At 45.1% G+C, this 10,463-nt stretch overlaps 1 protein-coding gene across 1 annotated transcript; it reads left to right on the forward strand.

Annotated features, from left to right (window-relative positions):
• Nucleotides 1-615: 615 nt before the first annotated feature.
• Nucleotides 616-9,228, forward strand: PNPO (pyridoxamine 5'-phosphate oxidase). The gene is made up of 7 exons (XM_083583566.1): nt 616-797; nt 1,914-2,038; nt 2,155-2,254; nt 2,978-3,031; nt 4,220-4,348; nt 5,732-5,802; nt 6,535-9,228. The coding sequence occupies exons 1-7, from the start codon at nt 672-674 to the stop codon at nt 6,698-6,700; spliced, it is 771 nt and encodes a 256-aa protein (XP_083439692.1). The 5' UTR covers nt 616-671; the 3' UTR covers nt 6,701-9,228.
• The last annotated feature ends 1,235 nt before the right edge of the window (nt 9,229-10,463 follow it).

Genomic DNA, 10,463 nt, shown 5'->3' on the forward strand with positions numbered 1-10,463 from the left:
AAGAAAAGTTGGGAAATAAATCAGATCTCAGGAAGAGCAAGAAGCCCTTGTCTTTGTTGCCACCATTTGTGGATAGTCGGGGGAGAACACACTGCTCAGTAGGGGCTTGAAACTGCGTACACTATGCACTGTGCCTTTTAAGCACATTCGAAGCAGATTTCCCCCCTCAAAGAATTATGGGAACTGTAGTTTAAGAGTTGCTGGGAACTGTAATTCTGTGAAGTGTAAACTACAGCGTCCAGAATACTTTGAGAGACAAAATGCATTTGGAATGTGCTTTCAAAGCATAGGCCAGTCACTTATTCCTCAGCCGAAACAACTTCATAAGCAGAAGGTGGGAGCGAAGAACTGTGTACACTCGCGAGCTTACGGGCGCGTTTCCCCTGTACACAGACCCTTCGCGATTCTAGAGGCAAGTCGCTTTCCATTGGTTTACGAGGGACCGCCTTCTACCTTCTGATTGGTGGTGACTGTCGTTTCGCGCTTTTGATTTGCTGTGGTCGAAGAAGGGCGGGGTAGAGGAAAAGGTGGGCTCTTGCTTCGTTTCTGATTGGGCGCTTGAGACCTCGTTTCCTCCCGGCCTGTGAAGTTAGCGGAGAAGACGCGAGCTGCTTCCGCCCGCGTCGCTCTTTTCCGCGCGTGCGCACTGCAAGGGGGCAAAGGATTTTTTGATGTTGAGCCGCGCGGTTCGCCTGGGGTCGCGTCCTTTGGGTTTTCGTGGTTCAAGCCAAGCGCGGAAATCGTCTCGTGCCATGGATCTGACGCACCTTCGGAAAGACTACAGGGGGGACGATGAGGTGAGGGAGCAGCATTAAACCCCAGAACATGTTTTTGCACTGCAGCGTTTCGGGGCCGGGGAATGCTGAAGGACAGAGTGCCTCTGAGCTTGTGCAGAGTGCGCGGCGTTTCTTGGGCCAGCGCTTAGCCTCGCAGTTTGACTTTCGCGCCGAAAAGAATCGTGACGTAGTAATAAAGGTGTTGTTTCTGAGCATATACAGAGTGGCTGAGCATATATAGAGACGCTCACTTGTCTTAACACAAACAGATGCTGAAGGTATAAGAGAGTTGTGGAAAAATAAATGCCCACTGTCTATTACTTAATGGTCTGAGGGCCTCACTACCCAGTTTGTATTTGATCTAACCTATTTCTTATAGGTCTAACATATTTCATATAGGCATCAATTTCAGGTGGATTTCTATGCGGACATCTAAAGGGCTTATTTAAAATTTGTTTACTGGTGGTTACTGTACCTACCTGCATTGTAGTCTATCATTATTGGCATATTATTATTTGCCGTTTCTATTTTTTCCTCTTCTCTCTCTTTATTTTTTCAATTTTCTTTCATCTTTCCTTTTCCTTCTCACTAAATTTGCAAGTAAACTAATAATAGAATCTCCTTGATGTTTGAAGCTGTGAACAAGGGATTAGATCAAATTGAAATTGCATTTAGAATCCCTTTGAAATCACCGGGGCTTACATTAGTCATGGCTTCACATCTAATTTAGGCTGGAACCCACCCAAGGCATCCAAAGGTTTCCACGATTAAGAGACAAGGTAGAGAGCTTTTGCTTCAAATTAAGCATTATGAGACTGGGTCCAAAAGCTTGGGTGGGTGTGTCAATTGATAGATGCAGGCAGGTTTGGAGGAAAGGGTCAGGTGATGATTATGGAACCATGAAGGCTGGGAGGATGATGGAACAATTGGGGAATATCAAAAGGAGGGAAGGGGAAATGGAAAGGGTTGGTGAGTTTACAAGAACACAATAGGTGGTGGAGAAGCAGTAGGATATGACACACTGACCACGTTTTGGAAATGAAAAGTGATAGATGTGTGACTGAAAGGGGAGAAGAACTGGCGTCAAACGGTGTAGCCACCTGCTAAAAATGTGGGTGTTTTTTGTTCCCATCCCAGGCCTTTGAGGAGAAACATCTGACCTCCCTTAACCCTATTAAGCAGTTCTCTGTATGGTTTGAAGAAGCTATGAAGTGCCCATCTATTGGGGAAGTCAATGCCATGTGCTTAGCCACCTGTACTAGGTAGGAATCATTGCCTGATGGCTTGTATTCTTGTTGCTTTATGGGTTTGGGGGACCCGGGGCCAAAGTAGAGAGGAAATATTTGCCTATCTATAAGCTGTGTTTATCCCTTCCCAGAGATGGACGGCCTTCTGCTCGGATGCTGCTTTTGAAGGGGTTTAGCCAGGAAGGCTTTCGCTTCTTCACTAACCATGAGAGCCGGAAAGGAAGAGAGCTGGTGAGTGCTACTTGTACAGAAAGATTATTGGAGAAAAGTTGAACCTTTGTAAACTAGCACCTCAGATTTACTTCTATGGAGCTGACACTTTGAATCCAGGCTTCTTATTTTTTAAGTGAAACAGCAACAATCCTTTAGGATAGCTACATTTTGTGACCAATATCAATTACGCAGTAAGGAAAGTTGCAAATATTTGCCTATTCTGCTTCCATTTTGCTGTGGGAACATGCATAAGCACCTATGCAAGCTACTGAGGGGGAACTGGAAGTCTCATAGAAGCTATCTATGGCGTCTCAGTTTTTGCCGGCTCAGCAACATGTGACCCTGAGCTAAACTGGGCCAGCCAAAGGGTTATGAGTACAAATTCCTCTTCCTTCTGCAAATAGACAATTCAAGCAGCAAGGAGCAGAGAGAGAGAGGCTGACTGAAAAAAAAGTACGACAAAAAACTCTTCAGTCTAAGAACCTCCTTCCATATCATCCTTGCCTTCTAGCTTAGGGAATCCAGGTGTCTCTGTGTAGACACCATATGTTTAAAGCACTTTCCCCCACCCCCAAAGAATGCAGGGAACACTACCTCTCACACAGCTACAATTCCCCACAAACTACAGTTCCCATGATTCTTTGTAGGAAGTCACATGCTCTGAATATATCATATGTACACAGCCTTAGTCAGCGGACACGGCAACTTTCTTTTCACTGTTGCTTTTCTCACCATTTGCAGGATTCAAACCCATTTGCTTCAATGGTCTTCTACTGGGAGCCCCTCAATCGCCAGGTAAACTGTCTTCTCTGCATCTACTGAAAAGAAGTCCTGTAGTCAAACTGGAAAGCTCTGTAATACATGGGGTGGTTGACATGGTAAGAGGAGCTTTGGTGAACTTTTGTCCTGGCTGCTCCTTTTCATTTTCCCAGTTGCTGCTTATATGTGCTGAGTCTTACTGTATGTAGCCAGGTCTTGAGCAGATGGACAAGGGCATGATCTTGCTGCAGCTGGAGGCTCTTCCTCTTTGGCCTGTTCTGTGGAAGATGCTGAACTCTGATCTCAAGTATGGAAGGGACTGAAGTGTCGGTACTTGAGTTTGCTTCAGCTCTTCTTGTATCTTGTCAAAATGAAATCATCCCTTTGGAACAGCTCGGAGGGAGTACTGTAGTTATCCTCTCTGGTTTGTAGCAAGTCTGCATTTTGGAACCAGAAACTGCTATTCATTGCGGTGTGTCTTGTTCTTTCAGTCATCTCCTCCCTACTGTCTTTCAGCTCCCTTTCCCAGTTCAGAGAGCCACCAACACGATCAGGGCACCTTAAAATGTGGCCAATTGGAAAGTCTCCCATAGCGACTAGAAGTTGTGTGCTTTCCCTCTCCGCGGCCATCTCTCTGTGCCATAGAGAGGCCATAGAGTCTGTGGGGTGTGAGCTTGCTATTCCTCCTCCCTCAAGATCTAATGATAGACAGCTGTTCCCGCCACTGCAAGGCAAGAAGCAACATGCTAGATGGAACAAGGCCATGGGCCACATCTCGGCCACAGGCATCCGGAGGTGTAGGGTGGGACAAAAGAACTTTTAATTTATCATATTTGGTTTCATGGAATGGCGTGGAATAGGAAAGTTTGGAATGAGGCTGTTTTTAACTTGGCAATTTGATGGGTTTAAGAAGTAAGAGGGAATGTTTGCCTATGCAAGATTAAGTAGGTTGGGGAAAACCCAACGTGTGGAAGGAGAAGAGACTTTTTTTTTGAGCAGTGCTTCACACAGAAAACAAGCAAATCAGAAGAGTTGGAATTGTCCAATTAAGTTTTTAAAAATTAAGTTTTCCATCTTCACCCCCTTCTCTTTTCTCGGTTAATCCCACCATATTGGAGAGGAGCTTGGGGTAACTATGATTTGAACTACACAGCACAGCCCCCTTACTAGCACATCCTCACTCTGGTCTTGTGCTTCACATGCTTTTAACTGAATTGCTTGCAGGTGCGGATTGAGGGCCCTGTAGAGAAGCTTGCTGAGGAGGAATCGGAGAAGTACTTCTATACGCGTCCAAAGAGCAGCCAGATCGGGGCTGTAGTGAGTCGTCAAAGCACGGTGATTGCGGACAGAGAGGTGAGGAGCTGCAGGGTTGGGGCTGCCCTTTCTTGAACCAGCGTTGGGGGTGGGGAAACAGTGTTGAAATATGCCTTTTCATGATATGCTGGAGAGCCTGGGTGTACATTGTCAGACGTGGTAACAAAAATATTAATCTGTAAACGGGTATCAAAACTTCCTTAACATAGAGGGTTCTCAAGGTGGACTGCTTGTCATCAGGGATATTGAAGAACAATTGCAAACATGGTTCTGCACAAAAGTTGAAAGCTCCTCCACAACATAGGCATCCTGTAGTACAGGGGTGGGGAATGTCTGGCCCCTGGGCTTCATCATTTGACTTGCCAGGCCATTTCAGCTGATATGATTTCATATGATGTTGGATAATGGTAGGGCTTGGCCAGAAGGCTCTCTGATGGCAGTGCCTCTATACCCCCTGTTTAAAGTGCTGTGCAAGCCGTGCTTTAAGAGCAGCTTCCAAAGACCCCTGCAGTCAAAAAAGCTCAGGCAATTGACAAATGGGCAGCTCAAATTTGGTGCGGGAGATGGGCTAGAAAGGTTCCCCAACTCTGCTACAGTAGATATCCAGTGTGTTAAGACTTATTGTAGTTGAGCTTGAGTTCTTAACAGCCATTTTTAACACAAATAACTTTTAGATTTGTCTATAATAGGTATAGGTATGGGGGTATAGGTGTTTGGGTTTCTTTTTTTGTTTGGGGGTGTGTCTGAGCATCACCAGCCTCTCTTCTGTGAAATGGGGTTTTTTTTTGTGGCTATGGCAGTTCCTTAGATTACCATCTGTGTTCCTGGGCCCCAAAATGTTGTGGATTCCTGGCATATATCATTACAGTTTACCTTGCAGATCATTTGGCTGGAAGGTGGGATATAAAACTTTTAAATAAATTTGCAATAAATACATCTTTATTGGTTTAAAATACAATCTTACAATAAAGGTAAGTACAATAAAGTTAAGCACAGAAAAGGAAAAGAAGAAAGAAAAAGAATTCTCCACATCAAAAAGTCCAAAAAATTTAAAAGTAACAAGAAAAGAAAAAGATAATGACAATTAAAAGTATCAGATATTTATGCAACATCATTTCTTATCCAATAATGCCTTCTGTGAAAAGCTTCCAATCGTTCTCATTATACTTTTTCTATTAAAACTTTTAAATAAATTAATAGTCTAGTCCTAACACCACCCATTATCAACTGAGCTTGTCCCTTGGCATCCCCTCCCTCCAGTTCTCAGCAAACGACATGCTCGTTAGCCATCCTTACAAAGTGCAGATTATCCACAAGCCTCTCTATATCCCCAAATCGCCTAGTAGATTGGAGTTATTACCAGGCTCCCAGGTAGTTTCCTTTTGACAAAAAGCTTCACAGCCCTTTTCCTCTTTTTGTTAGTATTTAAGGAAGAAAAATGCAGAGCTGGAAGAGGTGTACCGAGAGGCTAAGGTGCCTAAGCCAGCATATTGGTGAGTCAGGCCTTGGTGTGCATTCTGGCCGTTTGGTTTTCTGTATGTTGTTCCCCCTCTCTCAGTTGTTATCAGCCATAGATCCAGGACGTTGGTTTCAGAAACTTGTGATCTTTTTTACAGTGGTGGATTGGGCTGGTTGGGATAAACTCAAGCCAAAGGAAATTGAGGAGTGTGGTGTTGTGGCAAACACCACAGCAGGGATTAGTAAAGGTAAAGGGACCCCTGACCATTAGGTCCAGTCGTGGCCGACTCTGGGGTTGTGGCGCTCATCTCGCTTTATTGGCCAAGGGAGCCAGTGTACAGCTTCCGGGTCATGTGGCCAGCATGACTAAACCACTTCTGGCAAACCAGAGCAGCGCATGGAAACGCCGTTTACCTTCCTGCCAGAGCGGTACCTATTTATCTACTTGCACTTTGACGTGCTTTCGAACTGCTAGGTGGGCAGGAGCAGGGACCGAGCAACAGGAGCTCACCCCGTCGCGGGGATTTGAACCGCCGACCTTCTGATCAGCAAGTCCTAGGCTCTGTGGTTTTAACCCACAGCGCCACCCACATCCCTCTACAGCAGGGATTAGAGAGTAGCTAAACCTCTTGATTTATTTCCGCACCCCATGAGGTTTGTTTATATCACTCACACAGCCCTATTACCAATTGGCGAGTTGGTGCTTTGTTGTTTTAGGGTTCTTTCTTTCAGTCTTTTTATCTCTCTCTCTCTTTTATCCCCTCCAGGGGAGGCTACATCTTGAAACCAAAAGTCATAGAGTTCTGGCAGGGCCAGACAAACCGTTTGCATGACCGCATTGTTTTCCGGTACCTCCAAGACAGCAGTGCACCCTTGAAACCTATGACCCACAGAGGAGAGGACAACTGGATCTACGAGAGGCTGTCTCCTTGAGAAGCTTTTAGAGTTCACCCTCTCTCTTTTTTAAGTGCCAAATTCTTTGTTCCCCCACTTGCCTCTCAGACAGAGCACCCAAAGAACCGCTGGACAAAGTCATAGACTGGGGACACCTGGAATTGAAATCCTTGCAGTGCTGTTCAATCAGCTGCTAACTCTCAGCCTAGCCTACCTTACAAGGTACTGGTGAGGATAAAGTGGTGGTAATCTCTGTGTAAGCCATTGGAAGAAAGGCAGGTTGAAGCAGCCTAAACATTCTTGCGGAGAAGGGCAGTGCAAACTTGTAGCATGGGCTCCCTCCTACACGGAAAGCACAGTCCCGACCGTTCTGTTTTAATTTTGAAATTGTTCTTTTTTATTTTGGGGCCCGCTAGCAGCACTGGTTCCTACAATCCCTGAAATCAGTGTCCTTGATTATTTTGTGTGTTTGTCCATTCCACCAGCAATCTCGCTCTTGCATATGCACTAAGCATGGTCCTTTTTGAGACTATGTCACATTAAGGAAGCACAAATCTTTCCGTCTCTCAAACTGCATGTTCTACTTGAACTGTGCAAGCATTCATTCTGATCTAGAGAAGGACCTGAGCCAGCAAGTCACTGTTTCAGGATGTTGCTTGTTTGACTAGCAATCTCACGAGATCTTGACAAACAGATGCATAGGAAACAGGGAAATAAGTTGGCATACATATATCCTCAAGCATGGTCTGCACTTTATTTAGCCTCCTTGTAATTGGGTTGCAACCTGGGCAAGGCCCTCATGGATCTCTGAGCCCTGTTAAAAGGTACCTGCCAAATAATAATAATAATAATAATAATAATAATAATAATAATAATAATAATTTTTATTATTTACATCCCACCCATCTGGCTGGGTTGCCACAACCATTCTGGGCTACTTCCAACACACATAAAAACATAATAAAACATCAAACATTAAAAACTTCCCAGTACAAGGCTGCCTTCAGATGTCTTCTAAAAGTTTAATCTCCTTTTGCCCATCTCATATATTTGGGCCCTGGAGGTAACAATATGTCAGGGTATGACTGCACTACAGATTTTTAAACTATTCACACATTTAGCTAGCATTTCTCCCAAAGCATAAAACCTTGGGGATTTTCAGTCCCCTAAAGCTATACTTTCCAGAGTTTTGAGGTGCTGGTGGGAGATCATTATTATTAATTACCTGCCCTTCAGCCTAAGGTCGCAGGGCAAGTTACAACATTAGAACACAATATTAAAAGCAGTTTAAAACAACTTTTTCAGACTGGCTTAATGCTGTGGCTAGCAGATATATCTGTGTGGTTCTGCATTAGAATGGAGCAGGTAGGCTTCGTTCAGTTTCTATAAACTCACTATATGAGGCATGATTAGAAGAGGCTTGTGCTCTGTGTTGAAGAGGACCCAGATTCTGAAACCAACAAAAATGAAAATTGGGAGGTCTGTTAAATGGGCAACCAAGATGGAGTTGGAAGAGACCTCCCAGGTCATCCAGTCCAGTGTGCCCAGTGCAGAAAATGTAGTAAAACAACATTGGCACATATATGTGGATTCTGGTGCAAGGACTGGGAGTGGTGGAAGGGGGATAGACCAGCACTTATTAGGTGCTTGTAAAATTACAACCCAGGGTGTGCAAGGACTATAAGTTCAGGAGCTCAAAGGGGTGGGGCCGTGGTAGCACATATACTTTGCATGCAGATTCTAGATTCAGTCCAGCTGAAATTGCAGAGAGCTGCTGTCAGCCAGCGTGGACAGTACTGAGCAAGATGGGCTAATGATCTGACATAGGCAGTTTCCTATGTCCCCATGAACTAGAAAGGCTTAATGGGGGGGAAGACAGGTGGATGTTCTGCTCTGTCTTCCCTTCCTTTTTGCTTCTGATTTCACTGCCCACCCACATTTTCTGACCTTCAATCTATAAAAGCTAGGAACTCTTTAAAACAAAAAAGGCCTGAGATACTTGGGAGGTGGAAATCTGACCTGGGTATCAGATTCCATGCTTACCTGACAGTCCCTAGGACAATCAAAGAGTTTGAGTCCAAAGTTGATCTTCCATTTAAAGAGGGAGGTGATTTCCAGCAAGCTTTTGCAACTGCAGCCCTTCCACATCCCTTTGCCAGGCCTCCCTAATCCATAGCAGATGGGTGTACGGTGGGAAAGAGGCAGGAAATCCCCGTTTCAGTAACATTCATTTTGAGGAACTCCTGTTCCTGCCTTGAGGTGTTATCTCCCAGTGTGACAACTTACATGCGCTTTGTGGTTCTTCCATAGACAAAACTGGAAGTGCAACAGTAAATACATTAGTCACTGATCCTAATGGGTCAGAGGTGTGCTGTGTGTGTGTGTGTGTGTGTGTGTTGCTCTGTTAATGTTCTTTGTGAAAGTCTTAAAAGTACTGGATATTGTCCTGATAATTCCTGTTGTTGCTCTGTCTGGGCAGTCCGGCATCTATAAGTGCTGCTGTGTACCAACTTTTGAGTCTGTGCCTATGTACATTTGGACAGTAAAAGTTCAACCTAGTGAATAATGGTTGAAGGTGAATGTGGATTAATATTAACTTCTGTCCTGTTTCCCTCCCACAAAAAGTGTGTGTGTCTTCTTTCCTGCCTCCAGACGTGCTCTGGTGGGGGACATGTCATGCTCCTTCTGGGGTAGCTTCCCCATTTTTGGTCTCCACCCTGCCCTCATCTCTCACCTGTGGCTCCTAGAACTGTCAGCGTGCGGCAGTGGCCACACCCTGGGAAATTGTGTTGACTGGCTGGCTGGCTAAACCAGGTGAGGGTAGCCATTGGGTCTCAAGCCCTTGCTGAGTTAGTGAGGGGCAGAAGTGGCTCATCAACCTGGAAAATTAGCCCATCTACTGTAGGAGAAGGAAAGCTGATCCTAAACCGATACTTATTCATGAGAAAGACTTCAGGTGTAAACGCAGAGGGAAAATCTGTACCCGTTGTCTTGCAGTACATCTTTAGGAGAAGAAAAAGCGCTAAGGAGTAAATGCTTCACAACTCTGAAGTGACGACTGCCTACGGTTGGTGAAAATCATATGCTGAAACTAACCCCAGGCTAAAAGCAAGCAATTTAATCTTGGCAACTTTAAAAACTTCTCCAAAGAAACTCTTATGAGCACTGGTAAAAGAGGTTTGGATTCAGCTGACGAATGCCTGAAAGGAGGGAATTCCAGAGGGAAACCCCTGTGAGTGTTTGTGGCCTTATTACATAAGGCACAACCGGTGAAAAGTGGAAATACTGGATTTCTCTTCTGGTTTTACCTTGTCATCTACCCCCCTCCCCAAAGCATGCTGTTCTTCTACATTCCACCAGGGGGAGTTAGCGTGGGCTTTTCTCTGGTGTGCAGCCCAAGTCAGGTATCGGTTTGCTCTCTGTTCATTCTTGGGTTGCCTCCCAGTGAAACTGCATCCCTGATAACCTTTTGCCCTCTCTCAGCTCCCGGCACATATTTGCCTTTTCAGTCATTGCTCCTTCGCTTGCTAATCGAGGGCTAAGATCTGCCAGAGCAGTTCACGTTTGATGATGGGATTCCCTAAAGCCTGGGAGAGCCCCCTTCTGCCTTGCCTCTGGAAACACCCGTTTCTGGAATGCTCCTGAACTTTCGCTTTCCTTGTTTTAGCCTGAGGCTTCACGTTGTCACTGTGGTGCCTGGAGATCAGAAGCATATCCTGAACCATGCAAAGCAATAAACAAGAGAACAGCGTCCCTGATCATGTGTGAAACCATGTGCACACACACACACACAGATCGCTTG

The sequence above is a fragment of the Podarcis filfolensis genome, assembly GCF_964270895.1.
Source record: "Podarcis filfolensis genome assembly, chromosome: 13".
Taxonomy (NCBI): Eukaryota; Metazoa; Chordata; class Lepidosauria; order Squamata; family Lacertidae; genus Podarcis; species Podarcis filfolensis.